General features: G+C 41.2%; 1 protein-coding gene across 1 annotated transcript in view; it reads right to left on the reverse strand.

The window, feature by feature from the left end:
- The window catches only part of LOC122932489, a 211,943-nt gene that overhangs the window by 20,261 nt on the left and 171,329 nt on the right, over window positions 1-20,353 (reverse strand). Inside the window, exons 10-11 of the mRNA XM_044286923.1 lie at window positions 17,930-17,964; window positions 9,931-10,087 (exon numbers count right to left, since the gene is read on the reverse strand). Coding sequence (XP_044142858.1) covers window positions 9,931-10,087; window positions 17,930-17,964 — 192 coding nt within the window. The remainder of the gene's footprint in view (window positions 1-9,930; window positions 10,088-17,929; window positions 17,965-20,353) is intronic.

The following is a 20,353-nucleotide window of genomic DNA, read 5'->3' on the forward strand; positions in this document are numbered from 1 at the left end:
AGCTGGTGGACAGATGGCCTTAAGTTCTCCTGCAAAATGTCGGTAAATGCCTACAAATCACCTACAAATCTCAAGGAGTTTAGATTATTCTTGGGCATGACAAACTATTCACGTAAGTTTATAGAAAATGATGCCAAAATTACAAAGCCTCTTTTGCAGTTACTAAAGAAAGGAGTAAAATGGGAATGGAGTGAGTGTCATGAGCAAGCTGTGAATTAACTCAAGGCCAAACTTATTCAGGCTCCATGCCTTGCCTATCCATAAGGGGGAAAACCTTTCTTCGTGGAAACAGGTTTCACTGACAAAAGCATGAGTGCAGTCCTTTTCCAGAAAAAGGAAACATTGAACAAGATCATCGCCTATGCCAGCAAATCCTTATCACCGGTTGAGGTAAAATTCAATAATTGTGAAAAAGCATTATTGTCAACAGTGTGGGCTTTGCAATATTTCAGGAGCTTTATTAAAGGGGAAAAGATCATTGTGGAAACTGCACACCAACCAATGCAATATTTGCAAAGTGATCGAATCAAGGATGGAAATCTGTCAAATAGCAGGATAACTGCCTGGACGATGTCCTAATGGGATGGCCATTGGAGATCAGGTATAAACAAAATAATAAGAACCCAGTTGCTCAAGGATTGGCTGACCTCCATGATTGTACCAATACGGAACATAAAGGTGAGTCACAGGAGAATGATTTCCTGGAGGAACAATCTTTATCTCCATATAAATCCTATGAAAAGGAGTACTGCAAATCATTACCATGTGTGTATGTAGACGGCTGTTCCTTCCATACCGATGTAGGATCCGAACGCACGCTGGTTGCAGGTATTGGAATCATGTGGAATAATATATTCCCGGATGTGTCCATCGGATACAAAATCTGTTCCAAAAATAGCCAGGTCGCAGAACTTACCACTGTGTACAAAGCTGTACAAATGGCTATCGAATATGATATTAAAGAGTTTGTCATAATCACAAATTCTGATTATATTTGTAACAGTTTTGTGGAGTATTTCCCCGGATAGAAAAGATCTAGCATGATGAGAAGCAACAACCATCCAGTCAAGCATGGTAAGATGGGTCACAGAAGCCAACTACCTAAAACCTAACTTTTATTTTTATATATTTTAAGATCAACAAGGTCCCACTCCAGGGGACTATTTCGACATAGACAGACAACAAAACAACCAGAGACGGCCAATGTGGAGCAGACAGGGATGCTCTAATGTTAACAGCGGGAACTGGGCAACCATATGGGGTCCCTGGTATGACCCTAGGGTGTCCCTGGTCTCTTTCTCTGCCCAGAGATGCCCCCAGATGGTAGAGGCACTCTGTCCCCGTGCCTAAAGCTGTCTGTCCTTACAAAGGCCCTCGTCACACAGATTGGCCCATATGGATGCCCGGGTCATTCAATGCGTGAATAGTTACCTAGATAATATTGGTCTCCCTTCTAGTCTCGACGCGTTTCACCTATTGTAAATAGGCTCATCAGGAGACAATGAGGGTACTCGGGTGGCCCACCCACAATATTTGGTGGCCACACGCCAATAGTTTAACACATATAAACCAAAAAATTACTCAAGGAGAAAACAATAAATAACTGGAGCAACCCCAAGGTCGCAAACCAACAGTCAAGGATCTCACAACACTAATAGGTTATCAACACGTCCAGACAGTTCAGATAAAACCGGTTATTTAGATTGATACTTATCTTTACGCTGCATGAGTCCTAGGCGACGACCTGTGAATGGGGCTGCTCCAGGGGGCACTAAAGATGAGGCTCATCTATTTACAATAGGTGAAACGCATCGAGACTAGAAGGGAGACCAATATTATCTAGGTAACTATTCACGCATTGAATGACCCGGGCATCCATATGGGCTAATCTGTGTGACGAGGGCCTTTGTAAGGACAGACAGCTTTAGGCACGGGGACAGAGTGCCTCTACCATCTGGGGGCATCTCTGGGCAGAGAAAGAGACCAGGGACACCCTAGGGTCATACCAGGGACCCCATATGGTTGCCCAGTTCCCGCTGTTAACATTAGAGCATCCCTGTCTGCTCCACATTGGCCGTCTCTGGTTGTTTTGTTGTCTGTCTATGTCAAAATAGTCCCCTGGAGTGGGACCTTGTTGATCTTAAAATATATAAAAATAAAAGTTAGGTTTTAGGTAGTTGGCTTCTGTGACCCAGTTTTCTTACACAACTACCAATTAAGAATCTTTTTTCTGTTAATTCAAGGCATGGTAAGATGCTTTGCAAAATCGACGAGATGGTTATTACCCACAGTCTTAGAATTTACTGGAAAAAGGTAAAGGGTCATTCAAAGTATCCAGGTATGGATAAAGAAGGGAATGATCTAGCAGATTCCCTTGCCAAACAAGCAGCCATTGACGGAGAATTCTTGGACGTTGATGACCTCATGGGAACTATCCAAGTGGATGCAACAACGAGAAGTCAGGCCCAAAAGGGAACTGAAGCCAATGTGGTACAATGGAGCCAAGATTCCCCTAATGAGGATCTCATTGCGAGCAAAAAGGGGGATCCAGTTATTGGTATCTTTTATAACCACGTTGAAGATCCACAAAATTGTCCCATAGATACAGAAGACTATGATGGTAAGGAGGAGTTACGAATTGTGATGAAGGGTAAGTCCCAATTCTCATTACAGGATGAATTGCTGATAAGGACCTCAAAGAACTGTATCACGCAAAGGATAATACCAGCAGCATATCAAGGTCTTATGCTACAACATGCCCATGATGCCACAACAGCTGGACATCGAAGTGAGAAACTAACATACGAGTTACTACGGGACTACACTTACTGGCCACATATGTTACAAGACGTGAAAACATATTGTCAAGGATGTTTAATATGCCCTCAATTCTAGCCACAAGGACCCACTCATCGGGCACCACTGATGAAAAGGGGATGTCCATACCATGGTCAGTAAAAAAGTATTGTGGAATCGCACTCACCAGAACTCATGGTCATCCGGAATGCAGCAGCCTACCTGGAGTCCAAGATCCATCAGGGCTCCTATGTATACAATCCAATAAATGAAGGTGGAGGCAGCATGTCCGGTACAAAAAGATCCCTTTATTTGGAGCCGCTCAAGTGAACAAACGTGCAGAGGGTAGTTACGTTTCGGCTGACTCACAGCCTTTATCAAACACAATGTGTATTCTAAAAGATCATGTTTAAATACCATAAAACACGCCCACTCTCACAGGAGAGGCCAATCACCCAGTCAGTGAAGTGCTGATGTCATCATAAGTGAATGCAGATACGCTCATAAATAGTGTCATAATATGCGCCCACTCTGGGCATATGATCGAACTCCACACATACCTTCATGGCGCACATCTTCTCGAGCGTCCTCCAGCAACCAGCGCGCATGTCCGGGGAGGCGGGGTCATGTCGACGCATGACCATCTCCGAGTCACCTGATCACCAGCGTCTCCGCCAATGTGACCATAGCGTCACCCAGACTCCTCCCGAACCTCCTCTAACATGCGCACCGTTGCTAGGGACGCCAGTGGATCAATCCGCCCTCCTCCCCGCAGTGGATGCGACGAACCCACAACAGCGCGTCAGGGATCTCTGCGGAAGGGCAATCACCCTAACAGTAAGGTAACCTCAGTGCAATCTCATGCCATCTGCCGCTCACCTCACCCGTGTCGTCCGGCAAATTCGGGGACCGTCCAGGGGGGCGGAGTCGCCAAGCCTCCAGGCCACCAGCCGAATCCACGACCAGAGTGACATCACGGCTCCGCCCCCTCTCAGTCCAGCCAGCCCTGTGTTGTCAGGGACGCACCCGGGGCCTAACTCCGCCCGCATCACCGACGTGCCTGTCAGGCTCCACACACCCACGTCAGGGATCCAAGCAGGAACGAGCCACACTAAAATCCAGTGCAGCATGACGCAGTGTGGGCTGGAAATTAAAGTGCATGTGAAATAGTAAAAAACAATAATCTATTAAAATGCACTATACAGATAGCAGATTCAGATCAGAGGTCACTCGGACCATTTACACATTTCCCACATAGAAGTCTAGGTTCATCCCACAGGGCTGGAGTGCTCTCATCTCAAAAATCCACTTTGAGCTCTTTTTTACTTAGGATCCGCTCCTTGTCTCCCCCACGTCTCATTTGGCCAACCGAATCAATGATTCGAAACCTGAGTTGGTTGACCGAGTGTCCACGTTCCAAGAAATGTTTCGCCACAGGTTTGTCAATCTGGGCCCTTACTGATGTTACTCTTATGAGAGTTAATGCGCTCCCGGGCTTCCATTGTGGTCTCACCTATATAGATGAGGCCACAAGGGCACGTGATCATGTATATCACGTTCCGTGATCTGCATGTAAAAAAATTGTTGATCTTATAGGTCTTGCCATTGTAGGGATGGGCAAAGGTACCTCCCTTCACCATGTTGCCGCAGTTGCAACAACCAAGGCAGGGAAAACATCCCAACTTCCTTGGTGCCAGATACCTTTGTCCATCCCCACGGGGATCCCCAACCTCGGTCTTTACCAGCTTATCACGTAGGTTGGCACCTCTCTTGTATGCCATCATCGGGAAGCTATCAAATTCATCTATCATAGGTAGCCCTTTCTGTAGGATGTGCCATTCTTTACGTATGATACGAGCTATGTCTCCACTATTGGCTCCATATGTGGAGACAAATGGGATTTGTTTATGGTCCCTATCCTTCTCCTTTCCTTGGAACGTGGACTCGCGGCCAACCTCCCCAACCCTTTGTGAGATCCTCTCCACTAATTTTCGTGGATAACCCCTGGCAAGGAACTTCTTCCCCATCTCATCCACCCTCTTCTCAAACAGCTCGTCCCCTGATACCACCCGTCTCACCCTCAGCAACTGGCTCCAGGGCAATGACTCCATCATCCGTCGTGGATGGTTGCTCTTAAACTCCAATAAATTATTCCTGTCAGTGGGTTTACGGAAAATGTCTGTCTCAATCATCCCATCCCTGAGATGTACCATCACATCCAAAAACTGTAGTGAGACTGGCAAAGCTGTCATAGTGAACCCCAGTCCAGTTACCATGTCATTGAGAAACTGAAAAAACTGTTGTAGTTCACCACGAGAGCCCCCCCACACTACAAAGATGTCGTCGATGTAGCGCCACCAGCAACGGGCTCCCGCAAAGAAGGTAGATCTATAAATGAGTCTGTCCTCCACCTCTGCCATAAACATGTTGGCATACCATGGTCAGACATCTAAATTGATTTCATTGGGCCAGTAACCACGTCATCAAAAAGCAACAGATACATGTTAACCGTAACTTGTTTATTCACAAAATGGGTGGAATGTTTACCTTGCAAAACATGCAGTTCAAACATATGTGCATCTCTACTCATTAACCACATATTCTCCAGGTTTGGTCTTCCTCAACGCATAGTCTGATCGTGGAAGTCATTTTACTAGTGAAGTGATGACAAAGATGTGGGAAATACTGGGGTAAAGAGGAAGCTACACATAGCTTATCGGCCAGCCTCTAGTGGTTGAGTGGAGCGTTACAATCAATCGATTGTGAATATTCTAAAAAAGTTTTTCAATGAATCCGGTAAAGACTGGGATGTCAAGTTGCCGTTGGACCTCATGGCCATCAGGGCCACCCCAAGCACAGCAACCAAACTTTCTCCCTTAAAGATGATCACAGGAAGGAAGATGGTGTTACCCCAGCATTTATTATACCAGACAACAGATCATAATTTGATAAATGCTGCAACATCGCATCAATATGTGGAAAACTTACGCAAACACCTTCAGCATGCTTTTGCGTTTGCCCAGAAAACATTACTCAGAAGGAGTATCAAATTTCCAATCAGGTTTATCTCTATAACTTCGCTCAGGATCAAGTGAAGGAGAGAAAATTCTTACCTTCATGGAAAGAACCTTATGTCATTATTGACAAGTTGTCACCAGTGGTATACAAGATAAAAATCCCTAAGGGGGATGAATTTGTGGAAAAATGGGTGCACATTAATCAACTACGTGTTTGTCATCCTAGCTCACGACTTCGAGAGATAGGAGTCGGATGAGGTGAGGTGAGGAGATTTTACAGTTCCAGCTAAAGACGGAAACAAGGATTGGTATCGTATGAACGTACAAGTTTTATATGTTATTCACCACTTTTAGCATACTAACCCATCCTCACGTGTATTTCCTCTACAACTAAATATCTCTTGTCTCACCTCTGAAACCGAAACTTACTCTGTTCAAGAAAAGAACCTATGCCAATCAAAGATATATGGCATTATAACCTTTTCTTGCAGGAAAAAAAAGTGAAAGATATATATACTCATATATGTCATACAATATTTTAGGTGCAAGATGCCAACTAAGATGATTGCCATCATCTATGTCATCCTGATCTTGGGGAAGGAGTTCCACGCCGAGTCGATGGTTGTGCCAGGTCCTTCATCCGAAATAATGCTGCAGGAGACTGCGGCGTTCATTCTGACGAACAAGAGGATTTTGTCCCGGAAGATTTACATCAGCCTGGATCCACGCGTCTTTATCGAAAAACAATTCAACGTGTCCGAGATCCTGTCACCGGAGATCCAAACCTGGTACCAGACGCACATCGGATATTCCCAAGAACAGAATACGCAGATCCTGGAGCAAAGACTGAGACTGTTTGTTTATTTCTGCCATCTTTGCCGCTATAATTTTTAGCGTAGTGGGCTCTGTCATTGCCACAGGTGTAACAGTTGCCAATTCCATCTCCATTAAAACATTGGAACTGGAGATCGATTCAATAAAAAGTAACTGCAAAGTAGGGAAGTTTGTTCAGCCTGTCTTCGTGGTAATCCAAAAGCACTTTATTGAGTATCAAATATTAAAAGCATCCAGGTACAAAAATTTTCGGGAGAAAACAATTTAACCCTTACTCATGACTGCATGTCTTTTCAAATGACCACGTAATGGCGAAAGTCATCACCCTGCCTTCTCGTGTTTCCATTATAAAAGTACCCCATAATTCCAGGATTATGATTGGGAATCGTATCCTATATCCTATTAATATAGAAGATGTTGAGGGGGAAGTGGAGAGTATTGATGCCTTCCAAAGTCAGGAGATTGTCATAAATCCGGACCTAAAATTTCTGCTAGATAACAAGCCATACAGTCCGCATGGTAATCGGTAAGGACGTCATCATGGACACGTTACAGTATTCGGCAGACAACGATATATTATATCCCTCCATTTGGGCATGGGGGAGATTATGTATGGGGTATATTATTTATCGTCATCCTGGGATGGTGGAGTTTGCTGACCATCCAAGCAGTGCGTTGGATAAGGTTCTTCAAAAACACATTAGGTAAACTATGGCTAAAACGTCATAGACAAGGTCTACGCACCGTGACCCATGAATAAGACATATGAAAAGCCCTTTTGGACATTCCAAATATATTCACATTTTATGGAACATTTTGGGATGAAGGGGGATTTGTCATGCGTTTTCATAGTATCAAGTATACAGTCTTATCTGAAGATATTATAGTCTAAATATCAATGCTCATTGCCTTTAAATGTAAAAACAGACTGAACCAGAGTCTAAAATATTTCTGTAGGATTGAAATAGACCGAGATGAGTTCATGCTGAGTTCAGTTTGGGTAAAATGTTTGTATTGTCTTTTAAAAATTATTGTGAGCAGATGTAGTGTATCTGTTAATACTATAATACATGTGTCTATGAGAGATAACCATTTAAATAGCAATGTATTATTTAACTTCATTACAAGGTTATTAAGGAAGTCATGCCTTATGGGAAACATTTGGTGTGTGATGTCCAATTCATGTATTCATAATTATACTCTATATATCTCTGTGTGGTATATTTAGATTTGCAACATATCTTAACCAATGATTTATATAATGTATCATTTATGTGTAACAGTGTATCTAGAAAGGTCTATAAAGTATTGAAGTTGTCTTCCTACTAATTGGATATCATGAGGAGAGCTGAATGTTATTAGTCAGCCATGTGGACAAGTTAAATATATAAACCCGGATGCCAAGTAAGAAGGCCCATTGTCCCGTTGTCCATTATCATGAATTTGAAAAGACAGTAGAAAATAGTGACTCCAACATGTCTAGATTATGGGTAATTAAAAATGTCAGAAAGAGACCCTTATTACTGATGTATATTGGAGAGGTTAAGAAGGTCATGTGAACATATTAGTAGGTATTTAGAATATAATGTTTAAGGTTGTGATATTCATTTGCAATACCACAGTGCCATTTAGAGGCAGATGGACAATATTATATTATTTTATAACTTGTTTTCTATAGCATATCAAGGGTTAAGATGACATCATACTAGTATTAACATATGTTACACCCTCCTCAGTTGATTGGGAGATCACAATCCAGGAGGAGGTAACATAAGATATCAGGGAGGATAAGTACTGCTGGGGAGGAACAGGAGGAGAATCAGATCTTCACAGGATCAGCAAACCATCAGATCTGATTCAAATCATCTCAAGGAACAGGGTCCTCACAAGAACGAAAAGATCCATAAAGGAAGCTGATCATAAGAAAAATATACCAGAAGAAACTTGAATTATATTTTGACTATTAGAAAACTCCTGAGAACTGGTCCCATCCGAGACTCTACCCATCTTTAACTTGGTAACGTATGTTATATTTATTGCTTGTGATATTAATAAGATACTTCTATCAGTATATAGATATAAAAATCCCCATATTGTGGGAATATATAGTGTTAAGCCTCCATAATATTTAGTGTTCTATTAGCAAAGATGCATATTGCTAATGGAAAATTTGGCATTATTTGAAAAGAGGACTAAACCTTTGGAAAGTTATATTCCGTAGTCTGATTGCCGAATTAAATAAATTATCATATTAATATCATATATATTTTTGATTGTCATAGGCAGAGACAGAGTCAAGGGACAACAATTATTGTTCCTGTATTAATGTGTTTTGTCATAAGTATAACCTGTCTGGTAAACAGAAGATCCTGAGCGTCTCTTGATATATTAAATATTGGTCTGTTTGCTAAAAATATAGCATTTGCATTTCATTATATGTAATTTTAAGTGATGATGTTTGGTTACAGCAACATCTAGTGGTGGTGAGTGGTATCACAGTTTAAAATCTGTATGTCTGAAAATTATCAGTATTTTATTGGATTTATATGCATTCTGTAAATAAATTTTATATTTTTGCATAATTGATTGCCCCTTTTTTTATTTTTATTAATTGCATAAATTAAATTTAGAGTCTCAAGATAAAAGAAAAGGTGTTTTTATGTCTGCCTAGTGGATTTCCTGACTGATTTCCATATTTTATTGACATTTTATCTCTTATATAAGATATTTATATAAAAGATATAGTTTTGACAACCTGCTCGCTAATACAATGCTGACGGCGAGAAGGTAAACAGTGAAGAGAAGGCAGTACTCATATGACAGCTGTGGTCTCTTCAAACAGCTGATGAGGGGGGGGGGGGGGAATGTTGCAGGCATGTCGGACCACCACCGAACTGATATTGATGACCTATCCTTAGCATAGGTCATAAATATTGTAAACTGAACAGCCCTTTTAACACTATTACTGTCCATTACATTACTTGTATTCTGCATTCATCACCAGTTTACCTTCTGCAGGCTTTAGCTCTAACTTTCCCTGAGCTGGTTGGTGCAGAATAGATAATGTCTCTCATACACAAAAGAGAAGAGGAGATCCTGCTCATTTGTTTTCTCTTTTACACTTCCTCATTAGCAGAAGGAGCATGGAGGACATTATACAGCAGTGTAGCTGTGAATCTAGTACTGGGGCCAGACAGCAAACATACCAGATGTTCATGAAATGATTCCATGACACATTTCCTAATAAACAACCTTATCTCTTGAGACATAGGGACCAAAATACCTGATTCCTCCTGAAGGCAATCTCTACATAGTATGCCCTCATAATCGTCAGGTAAAGGTTCACTGCAGTTTCCAGAGGTCCGATGTTTTCTTTTAGACACAGCCTTGTCACTGCTTAAACTGCATCTTCTAGAATCCTCATATTGCTGACTGGATATCTGAAACAACATGATAAATAATATATATATCATAAGAGAAACAAAAATGCACAAAAAAAATACAGTGAAAGGGGCAACAGAAGCAGTGTCGGACTGGGGTGCCTAGGGCCCACCAGTATGATTTATTGTGGAGGCCCATACGGATACGTTCAAATATTACCTGCTCACACAGCAGCAAGATGCTACCAGAATATTAAATATGGGGGTCCCTGTAGCTCTTTGAGAAGGTAGGTCCTGGAGAAAAGAGGACACTGGCTAGCTTTCCTCTATACCTAGAAGTCATCTCAGAAAGCTGATGTGTCTATAATAATACACTGTGGAGTTTCTTTAATAATATATCAAGTTTTTTATATGAACATAGGCTGGTAGAGGTGCTGTACACTGAATATATGTATGTAGTGCAGTAAGTCTACTGTGTTATGTGCCACTTGTGCAGGGGGTAGGAGACTAGGAGCCCACCTTGCTCAGGGGCCCACCGGGAGATTCACCTGTACCCCTGTGGGCCAGTCCGAGCCTGAACAGAAGATACCACAGCAGTGACCAGAAGAACCAGTCAAACAGGCTGCAAGTTAATTAAACCATAAAGGTAGGGACACGAGGTTCTGAGGCAGATTTGCCTGGAGAGTTTTTTTGTCAAAGGTGTAAGTGGATTCAAAAGGCATCGGAAATATAAAAGGATTTATACTTCTCTTTCCTAGAGAATCCACTTCTGACTTTGGCATCATGCACACGGCCGTTGTGCGGCTGTTCTGTGCATTGGGGAACGCAATTTGAATGGGTCCGTGATCCATCCACACCGCGAAAAATAGAAGATGTGCCTCCATTCCGCACCGCAGCTCCGGATTGCGGACCCATTCAAGTGATGTTGGTGGGCCGCAATACGGTCACGGCCGGGTAACGGCCGTGTGCATTAGGTCTTTGGCTGAAAATCCTGCAGGCAGATCTGCCTCAAAACCTCATAAAAAAAACTGTGTGGCTGTACCCTAAAGATTATTGGAAGAGGAGAAAACAACCCTCTCCTCAGGGGAGTAACTATCATAGCGGCAGATCATGAGACTGCTATGGGGCCCAGGGTAAGAGGGGACACAGTTGGGATCATCTGAGGCTGGGGGGTCTGATCTGAGGCTGGGGGTCTGAAGGGTGCTGATTGGGCTGATCTGAGGCTGGGTTGGTCTGATCTGAGACGGGGGGTCTGATCTGAGGCTGGGGGGTCTGATGGGGGCTGATCTGAGGCTGGGGGGCCTATTGGGGGTTTGATCTGAGGCTGAGGGGTCTGATCTGAGGCTGGGGGTCCTGATCTGAGGCTGGGAGTTCTGATGAGGGTCTGATCTGAGGCTGGGGGTCTGATCTGAGGCTAGGGAGGGTCTGAAGGGGGCGTGATCTGAGGCTGGGGGTCTAATCTAAGGCTGGGGAGGGTCTGATGAGGGTCTGATCTGAGGCTGATGTAGGCTGGGGGATTTTTTTTTATTGAAGCGCAATTTCTGTAACGTACCCTTAAGTCACTTATGTTTGACCAAATATAGCAGTTTTTAAGTTGAGAACTTTGTATGGCCCATGAACGATGTTGCAAATATCCAAATGGCCCTCGGCAGCAAAAAGGTTCCCCACCCCTGCTCTAAAGAAACAACTTTAGCAAACAAGGCAGTGGAAAAAATGGCCCAAGGGTCATTGAAAGGGGTTTAGACTGAAACCCTTCTGTCCTGTGTGGGGGGCCTGGTTTGATCCTTGATATGGGCCCCTTACTTCTCTATGTACGCCACTGCTTCCCCTGCTAAACCTGGATAGGGCAGAAGAGGATCTGCTTCAACCAAATGGCTGTCATCGCCAGTTCTGTGAGAAGGTCTGTTAGACGTTCTTCTCTACGTCTTGCATGACGTTCTTTGTTTTGGTTTCACTTTGTCATCTCCTTTCCTTCTGCCAGCTGTCACCTATTTACACTAATTGTCTCCTTTTATATTCCCTCCCATTCTGCCTCACTTTGCGGTTTATACTACTTCCTGGATGAGTTGTTCATTGCTAGAGGTTGCTACTGCTGATCCTCAGATAAGTCTTTTTTCTTTATTTGTGTTTCCTTGCTGGCTTGATTCTAGGTGACCCTGACTCCGTCCGTATTAAGTGCAGGGAGCCGGTAGTCATGTCCCCTCACTATTATAGGGTTTTCAGGTGTCACACAGTATTAGGTACGTGGGCATGCAGTCGTCTACCATAAAGACCTTTGCATGGGCATAGCAGTCAGGGAGAGCTCTAGGGGTTTTATAGGGCTCACCCATATGCTCCTTAGTTTGGGATCAAGCCAGTCGGATGTTTATTTATAAGTTCCAGATTTCTGCAACACCACCCGTGACAATGGCAGACGGCAGGAAAATTATGGATCTATGTAAGAGTAAGGCTATAAAGGTTCTCCTGTGAATATTACCTTGCACCAGCTATGAAAGAATAATATAACACTAAAAACTGTGGCCTTTAGAGCCAAAAAAGAGAACATATCTGGGGTAATCAGGATTCTCTTTCTTCCCTAAGAGTCCTGTGAGGATTTACTGGTGATCACCTAATCAGCACCTCAGTAAGTAAAATGAGGTGTGCCTGTGATGGAATTCAACACTGGAATGTAATGGCTGCTATACGGTATATGAGGAGACGCTGATTTAAGAAAAACATTGGAGTGGTCTCTTCATTTCAGAGCTCAGCTTCTTTCCCTCTATCCCATGCAGCTCTAAGGGCAGTATAAATCCCCTGGCAGGTTCCCTATAAAGTGTTAAATACAAAAAGATAAACTTTAGAGCCAAAAAACGAGAACATATCTGGGGTAATCAAGAGTCCTGTGAGGATTTACTGGTTCCTCTGAACAATGGAAGAACCTACATGCAGAGTATTCATTTAGATTGATGAAGTTGATACTACAAAGAAATATAAAAGAGTATGACACAGTGAAACAGGAACTGGAACGAGCAAAAACAGAACTAAAAGTGAGACTTACTAATACTTATGCAAGCGGAGATCAAAGAGAGAAAAAAGGACACATTTCTGAGAGATAAGCAAGATTATGACAAGGACAGAGTTTTTGATTGGAAGGATAGCAAGAAAACATACAGGAAGAAAAGACAAGTTAGAAGGAAAAACACAGAGGGATCGACTACAGAATCTGACTCAAGAGATTCAGAAGATCTGAACAACATGGCATCAGCAGTCAATATAGAAGAAGAAATGGCAGTTGAAGAAGTCACTCCCCCTTTAGGAGAAAGATCAGAAGGGGGTGATCGAAGGGGAAGAAGTTGGAAAGGAAGCTACAAAAGGAAGCAAGTATCCTGGAAACAATAAGTTTGAAAGGAGAGGACACAGTGAAAGAAAATATAGGAAATAATGTCATTAACTTGACAGAGGTGTATTTGGACAAGGACTGTCTTCCAGTGCTATCAAAAGGTTTGAACTTTAGTTTAGTGGAAGAGTTTGATCCAGTTGAGTTTGAAGTAGGCTTATTTAAGGCTGTTAGAAAGTTGAATCTGTATAAGATTTATAAAAATGACAAAAGACCAAGGGGGAGGGGGAGAGAAAAGAAGGAGAAAAACCAAGTGTTATTAGTGAGTTTGGATTCAGCATGAGTAAAGTGCAGGATCCAATTGACACAGCAGTGGTGAACACATTTTTGGCCCTTCAGGAAGAGACAAAATCAATAAAAATAAGAGGGGGAGAAGAGATACAGCCATTCATGAAAGGCGTTAGATCAACAGTTAATCCTCCCTTGTCGGCTGGTAGTAACTTAGATATATTTCAGAAGCAGGTCCTTAAAGAAGTGAAATGTTTAATGTATCCAAAAAGTATGAAAAATATAAGAAAAGGAGAAGAATAAGCCTTACACTGGCTCATGGAACAGGAGGACATTATAGTGAAACCATCCGACAAGGGAGGCAACATAGTGTTGATGAAGAAAGAGTACTATATAAAAGAGGCCATGAGACAATTAGAAGATAATGAGGTGTATGAACAATTGAAGAACAATCCAATTCCACAGTATCAGAGGCATCTGAAGTCATTATTATGCAAATATATGGAGAAAGGGATGGTAACGGAAGAAATAGTACAAAAATTGTATCCCAAATAGCCTAAAAAAACAAAGTGGTATTTTGTACCTGAGGTACATAAATCAGTGAAAAATCCACCTGGGCGACCCATAGTGTCAGGAATAGGGTCAATTACAGAACCCCTATCACAATATTTAGATTTGTTACTTCACCCATTATTGAAAGGAATACCATCATATTTGAAAGATACCAATGATTTTTTTAAGGGATCAGAGACATACAGTGGCAAGAAGGAGATCTTCTAGCATCTATAGATGTGGAGAGCTTGTACACAAGAATACCACACAATCTTGGAGTACAAGTAATAGGAAAAATATTGGAGTGTCAGCAGAAAAGTAAGGAATATGTGGAATTTGTAAGGGAGGCCTTGAGTTTTGTCTTGACACACAACGCCTTTACATTTGACAATAAACGGTACTGCCAAAAAACAGAAATGGCCATGGGGACCCCAGTCTCCTGCACTTTTGCAAATCTATACCTGTCAGCTTTTGAGGACGAACATGTGTTCACCACCAGAAACAAGTATGCGAGCAACATAAAACTATTCTTGAGATGTGAATAAAGTGTCTGTGGATCATTACATTTTTTACTTATTTTAAAAATTATATTGTAATAAAAATTATATGGCATATGATTTAATTCATATTTAAGCAGCAATGGAGGATAAAACGCAATTTCTAAAAAATCGCATCCCGAAAAACCGCACTTCAAGAAATGTACAAGAAAATCGCATACAAGGATTATACTGGATAATTCAAGCTTTCCATGTTTTCCGTATGATGAGATCCTTGTCCGGACTTTGCTTTTTCTACAATTTTATATAAAAGGATGTGGGGAAGCAATTCAAGGTTACCACTGAGGAAGGGGCCATCCAGACCACCCCGAAACACGTATGGTTAATACCTTGCACCAGCATGCTGGGACAGTAGCTCCCCTGGACTTTAAAACCGAATAGCTGTGAGTGACGAACACCGGAGGAATCCCTGCATGAAAAGCCACAAACGAAGTTCTGTGAGTGGATATCCAGGTGACATCGTTCCCACAGTACATCTCCTTAGGTCCGGACGTAGGATAAGGACACACCGGCCAGGTAAAACAAAGCAACACAGTTGCTCAAACAGGTGGGACGCCACCTTGTTGCACTTTGTGATTACCAAGTTAAGACCGGCGCATGTCCATAAGACTTGTTACTACATACGGAATTGCGATTTCCTCCAGACTGGAACAAGGGTTGCGGTATCTAATTCCAAACCGCATCATTGTCAGCAAGTATACGGGAACCATTGCTGCTATGTGATAAGTTTCCTCTTAAGTGAATTATGTGATTTTAGTATTTTATTGGCATATTTTATTGTATATCTTATTGTGTATATATATCGCGAGTGTGGGAACTATTCCCTTAATAAATAGTTTGGTTGATTTAATCTCTATATTGAGTGCCTGGTTTAATCTTGATATTCTTGAGATGTATTAATGATGTGTTTATTATATGGAGAGGAACTGAAGTGCAATTTGAGGAATTTGTGGAGTTTTTGAACACTCAAAATTATATGAATATGACGTTTACTAGTAAGACTCGAAAGAGATGGAATTTTTAGAAGTGAAGGTTAAAGTAGAAGGGGGGACAATCAAAACAAAAGTATATAGAAAATCGACTGCCACAAAATTCCCTCTTGCACTTTAGGAGCTTCCATCCCCAATATGTAAAAACAGCAGTACCATTTGGACAGTTTACAAGATTGAGAAGAATAGCTAGTGAAGATGTAGACTTTATAGAATCTAAAGATTTGAAAAGGAGATTATTAGAGAGAGGGTACCCTGAGAAAATAATTGATGAATCCTTTTTAAGAACCGTGAAGGAGTGAAGAAAAAGATAGGAGAGATAATAATAAAAAAAGAGAAGATAGGGAGAGCAGTGTTCACTTTTAAATATACACCAATGGCAATGCGCATAAAAAAAGCAATTATGAATAACTTGCATCTCCTTGCATATGATGAGGATCTGAAGGAGAAAACAAGAAATCCACCATTAGTAAGTTTTAGAAGTGTGTAGCACTTTTGAGAGTAAAAATGAGAACTGGCTAGAAAAGGGTATCCCACAGGGAAATTATAAATGTGGTCAATGTACAGCCTGTATGTTTATAATAAAATCTAGGAATTTGAATATAGTGTGGAACATGTAGTAAGATAATTTATCTCATGTGAAACACAGTTCCTGCTTTATGTCATTTTCTGTCCATGTGGAAGGTTTTATATAGGGAAAACTATAAGATGTCTTTATGTAAGGTTCAGAGAACATAAGCAATCTATAAGAACAGGGATAGGCTCACCAAGATTGATTGAACATGTTAAAGAAGCACATGGGGGGACAGTAATGTCGTCACATGTGCAGGTATAGAAGTAGTGGGAATATTAAAGAATGGATGCTATAGACATCGCCATTTGCTTCAAAGGGGGGCCTCTTGGATAATGAAAACAAATGCTATAGGACCTTTGGGTTTAAATGATAAAAATGATCTAGCTGTTTTCATTTAGTAATGTAGATGAATGAGTTTTGTTTTTTAGATATACAGGTCCTTCTAAAAAAATTAGCATATTGTGATAAAGTTCATTATTTTCTGTAATGTACTGATAAACATTAGACTTTCATATATTTTAGATTCATTACACACAACTGAAGTAGTTCAAGCCATTTATTGTTTTAATATTGATGATTTTGGCATACAGCTCATGAAAACCCCAAATTCCTATCTCAAAAAATTAGCATATTTCATCCGACCAATAAAAGAAAAGTATTTTTAATACAAAAAAAGTCAACCTTCAAATAATTATGTTCAGTTATGCACTCAATACTTGGTCGGGAATCCTTTTGCAGAAATGACTGCTTCAATGCGGCGTGGCATGGAGGCAATCAGCCTGTGGCACTGCTGAGGTGTTATGGAGGCCCAGGATGCTTCGATAGCGGCCTTAAGCTCATCCAGAGTGTTGGGTCTTGCGTCTCTCAACTTTCTCTTCCCAATATCCCACAGATTCTCTATGGGGTTCAGGTCAGGAGAGTTGGCAGGCCAATTGAGCACAGTAATACCATGGTCAGTAAACCATTTACCAGTGGTTTTGGCACTGTGAGCAGGTGCCAGGTCGTGCTGAAAAATTAAAGTCTAATGTTTATCAGTACATTAAAGAAAATAATGAACTTTATCACAATATGCAAATTTTTTGAGAAGGACCTGTATATACATATCGTTGTGTGAGTGATGATCGCGCAAAACGGCATCACCGCCTGTGAGTGCCCGCACCCGCAATTTTGTTTTTATGACTTTGAATAAATGCTGCAATAAAATAGGGTGAGTGCCGCAAGTCCTATTTTCTATTCTTTACAAGTTTGGATGCTTTTACAAGTGCTGAGCACCGCCCACGATATGGCACGCCAATGCAAACAAACTCCAGTCTACCTTAGAAGTGGCAGCAGTGCCGACACCGAGATGTTGTTTTTCCTTTTGATGTATATTTACTGGTGATCATCTAATCAGCACCTCAATAAGTAAAATGAGGTGTGCCTGTGATGGAATTCAACACTGGAATGTAATGGCTGCTATACGGTACGTGAGGAGACGCTGATTTAAGAAAAACATTGGAGTGGTCTCTTCATTTCAGAGCTCAGCTTCTTTCCCTCTATCCCATGCAGCCCTAAGGGCAGTATAAATCCCCTGGCAGGTTCCCTACAAAGTGTTAAATACAATAAGATAAGTAATGTTATAATTACCTGTGGAACAGCATTCAACTGTGTAGAAGGAGCTCCTGAAAAAAGAATATGCACATAAAGATACACAAACATACAGAACAATTAACTCCTTCCAACAAATAGACATACCATTAAGCACTAATTGCGGTGTTCGTACTTATTGGCATTATAAGGGTTATCAAATGATTTCTGCTTCTAGACCCCAAAAATTTAAAAGTGAATTTAAGTTTACAAAAAAAAGACTGGGGGGGGGGGGGGCAATAAATATAAAAATATTTTCATTAAAACAGCATTAAAAATTAGGTACATGGAGCCACCACAATGGTAACGACCTTTAGCAAAAAAGATAATGCATCATTTATAACACATTTTGTATGGCGTGAGAAAAAAAATGCAAAAGGGCTATGGTGTAATTGTTGTTTTGCTATTCCCCTGTATGTAACACTGCAGCATACACGTCACTCAATAAATCTGGCATTTATTTGGCCTGAAAAGAAGAAAGATCCAGCACCTTGTTTTTCTTGCTTGACGTTTATTCCACAAACCAAATGTACAGCGGTGATAGAAACCTCCAAAAATAAGCCCCAGTACGGTCTATATGTTTCGAACCAGATGGTTCTTAATCACTGGGGCTTATTTTTGGAGGTTTCTATCACCGCTGTACATTTGGTTTGTGGAATAAACGTCAAGCAAGAAAAACAAGGTGCTGGATCTTTCTTCTTTTCCGTTCAAGTTTATATGCTTGGGTCTCACCCCATCCGTGCACTCTCAAAACTGCTGATGCAGGTGAGCTGGACTTTTACTATTATTTATTTGGCCTGTCAGTGTGCCACAAAGCAAACTCAGTGTTTTTTCATGGTGTTTTCATGATCAGTTTCTGTATTTAGCCAAAGTGGAACTTGCTCTAGGGATGGCGTTTTCCCTCAGGACAAAAAAAGCATTAAAACCAACCTGTACAAAGTAACAGGCATGAAAACAACACTACAATATTGAGCTCTTAAGAACGACCTATTCTTTCACAAATGTTTGCAATGGCAGACTGCATGCAACATCTGAATTCAGTGATTAAGAGGTGGGTCCCAATACTTTTCTCCATATAGTGTATATATTAACTCCTGGATACCGTAGGTTTTTTTGTTTTCATTTTTCTTCCCTATCTTCCTGAAGCCATAATTTCCTTATTTTTCAGTTCACATATCCATATAAGGGCTTGTACTAAGTTGTACTTCCTAATGCTACCATTCAATATAGAAAACCACGTAGTGGGAAGAGGGAATAAAATTCCAAATGGGGTGGTGTCACGGATGTTCCCGCGACAGGTGGCAGGAGATCAGTGAGGCTGGCAACACGTGGTTTGATCTGACATGTTTTCCGTTTGGATCAAATGACGTCTGTGTTGTTTCTGCTGCTTGCCACATCTATCCCCAGGTGTGGCTATTATGGTCATTAACCTTCTCTATTTATTGTTGTTTCTCCCACTATGCTATGCAGTTTATAGTTTCAGTTTGGGTTGTGGATCTCGGTTGAGTTCCTGGTGCTGCTATAGCCACTTGAAGTTAAGTGTTATCTTTCCCTTTTGTATTTTGTTTGGGTTATTTTATGTGTTGCATTTCCCTGTCATTTGTATTAAGGCCTGTTTGTCCTTCCTTTTGGAGGAACAGGTTGTCTCAGTCCTGACATTAGTACCAGGGTTCTATAGGGTGAGTTAGGACATTAGGTATTCCTGTGTATGAACTCACCTACCTCTGGGGTCTGTTCATACTGGTAGTTAGTCAGGACTTTGATTAGGGTTTTACTAGGAGGTGTCTATCTCCTTTCTCTAGTTTCCAGCTAATTTGGCGAGATAAACGGGAAACAAGGCGCTCATAGGGTAGTAGTTTCTGGTAGATAGTGTTAGATAGAGTATTGTATCAGTAGTTCCACTCACCTTCTGGTGTTTGTGCTTGTGTCAGCGCAACACTTGCAAAGGCGGGGGATAAAAATCCGATCTCGATGAGGTATGCTGCCGGTATATTTCTCAATCCTTGGAGTCGCCGGTACTCCAGAGGAGTGATGTAGACTGCTAAAAGAAGGCTGTGTACTGGCTTGTACACACTGTGATACTTTTTGCCGCAAAACCACAATAGCACATGTCGTCTTTTTTTAGAAATATTTATTTGTTCGGATGACAACGCGTTTCGGAGTAAAAACACTCCTTTATCAAGTCTAAAAGAAACAGTAGTATGTGAAGTGATGGTATCAGGGGATAATACATAAGGATAAAACATATCAAAAGAACAAAATATATATATATATATATATATATATATGTATAGGTATGTAAATAACAATAAAAGTAGATCATAACAATGATGGGTCAGATAGAGGTAAAATTTGCGGTATAAAATATACGGTAAAACAATTTTAAAAAAAAATGCGAACGGGAGCCATGGTTGAAGCGGTGGC

Source organism: Bufo gargarizans, chromosome 3 (assembly GCF_014858855.1).
Source record: "Bufo gargarizans isolate SCDJY-AF-19 chromosome 3, ASM1485885v1, whole genome shotgun sequence".
Lineage (NCBI taxonomy): Eukaryota > Metazoa > Chordata > Amphibia > Anura > Bufonidae > Bufo > Bufo gargarizans.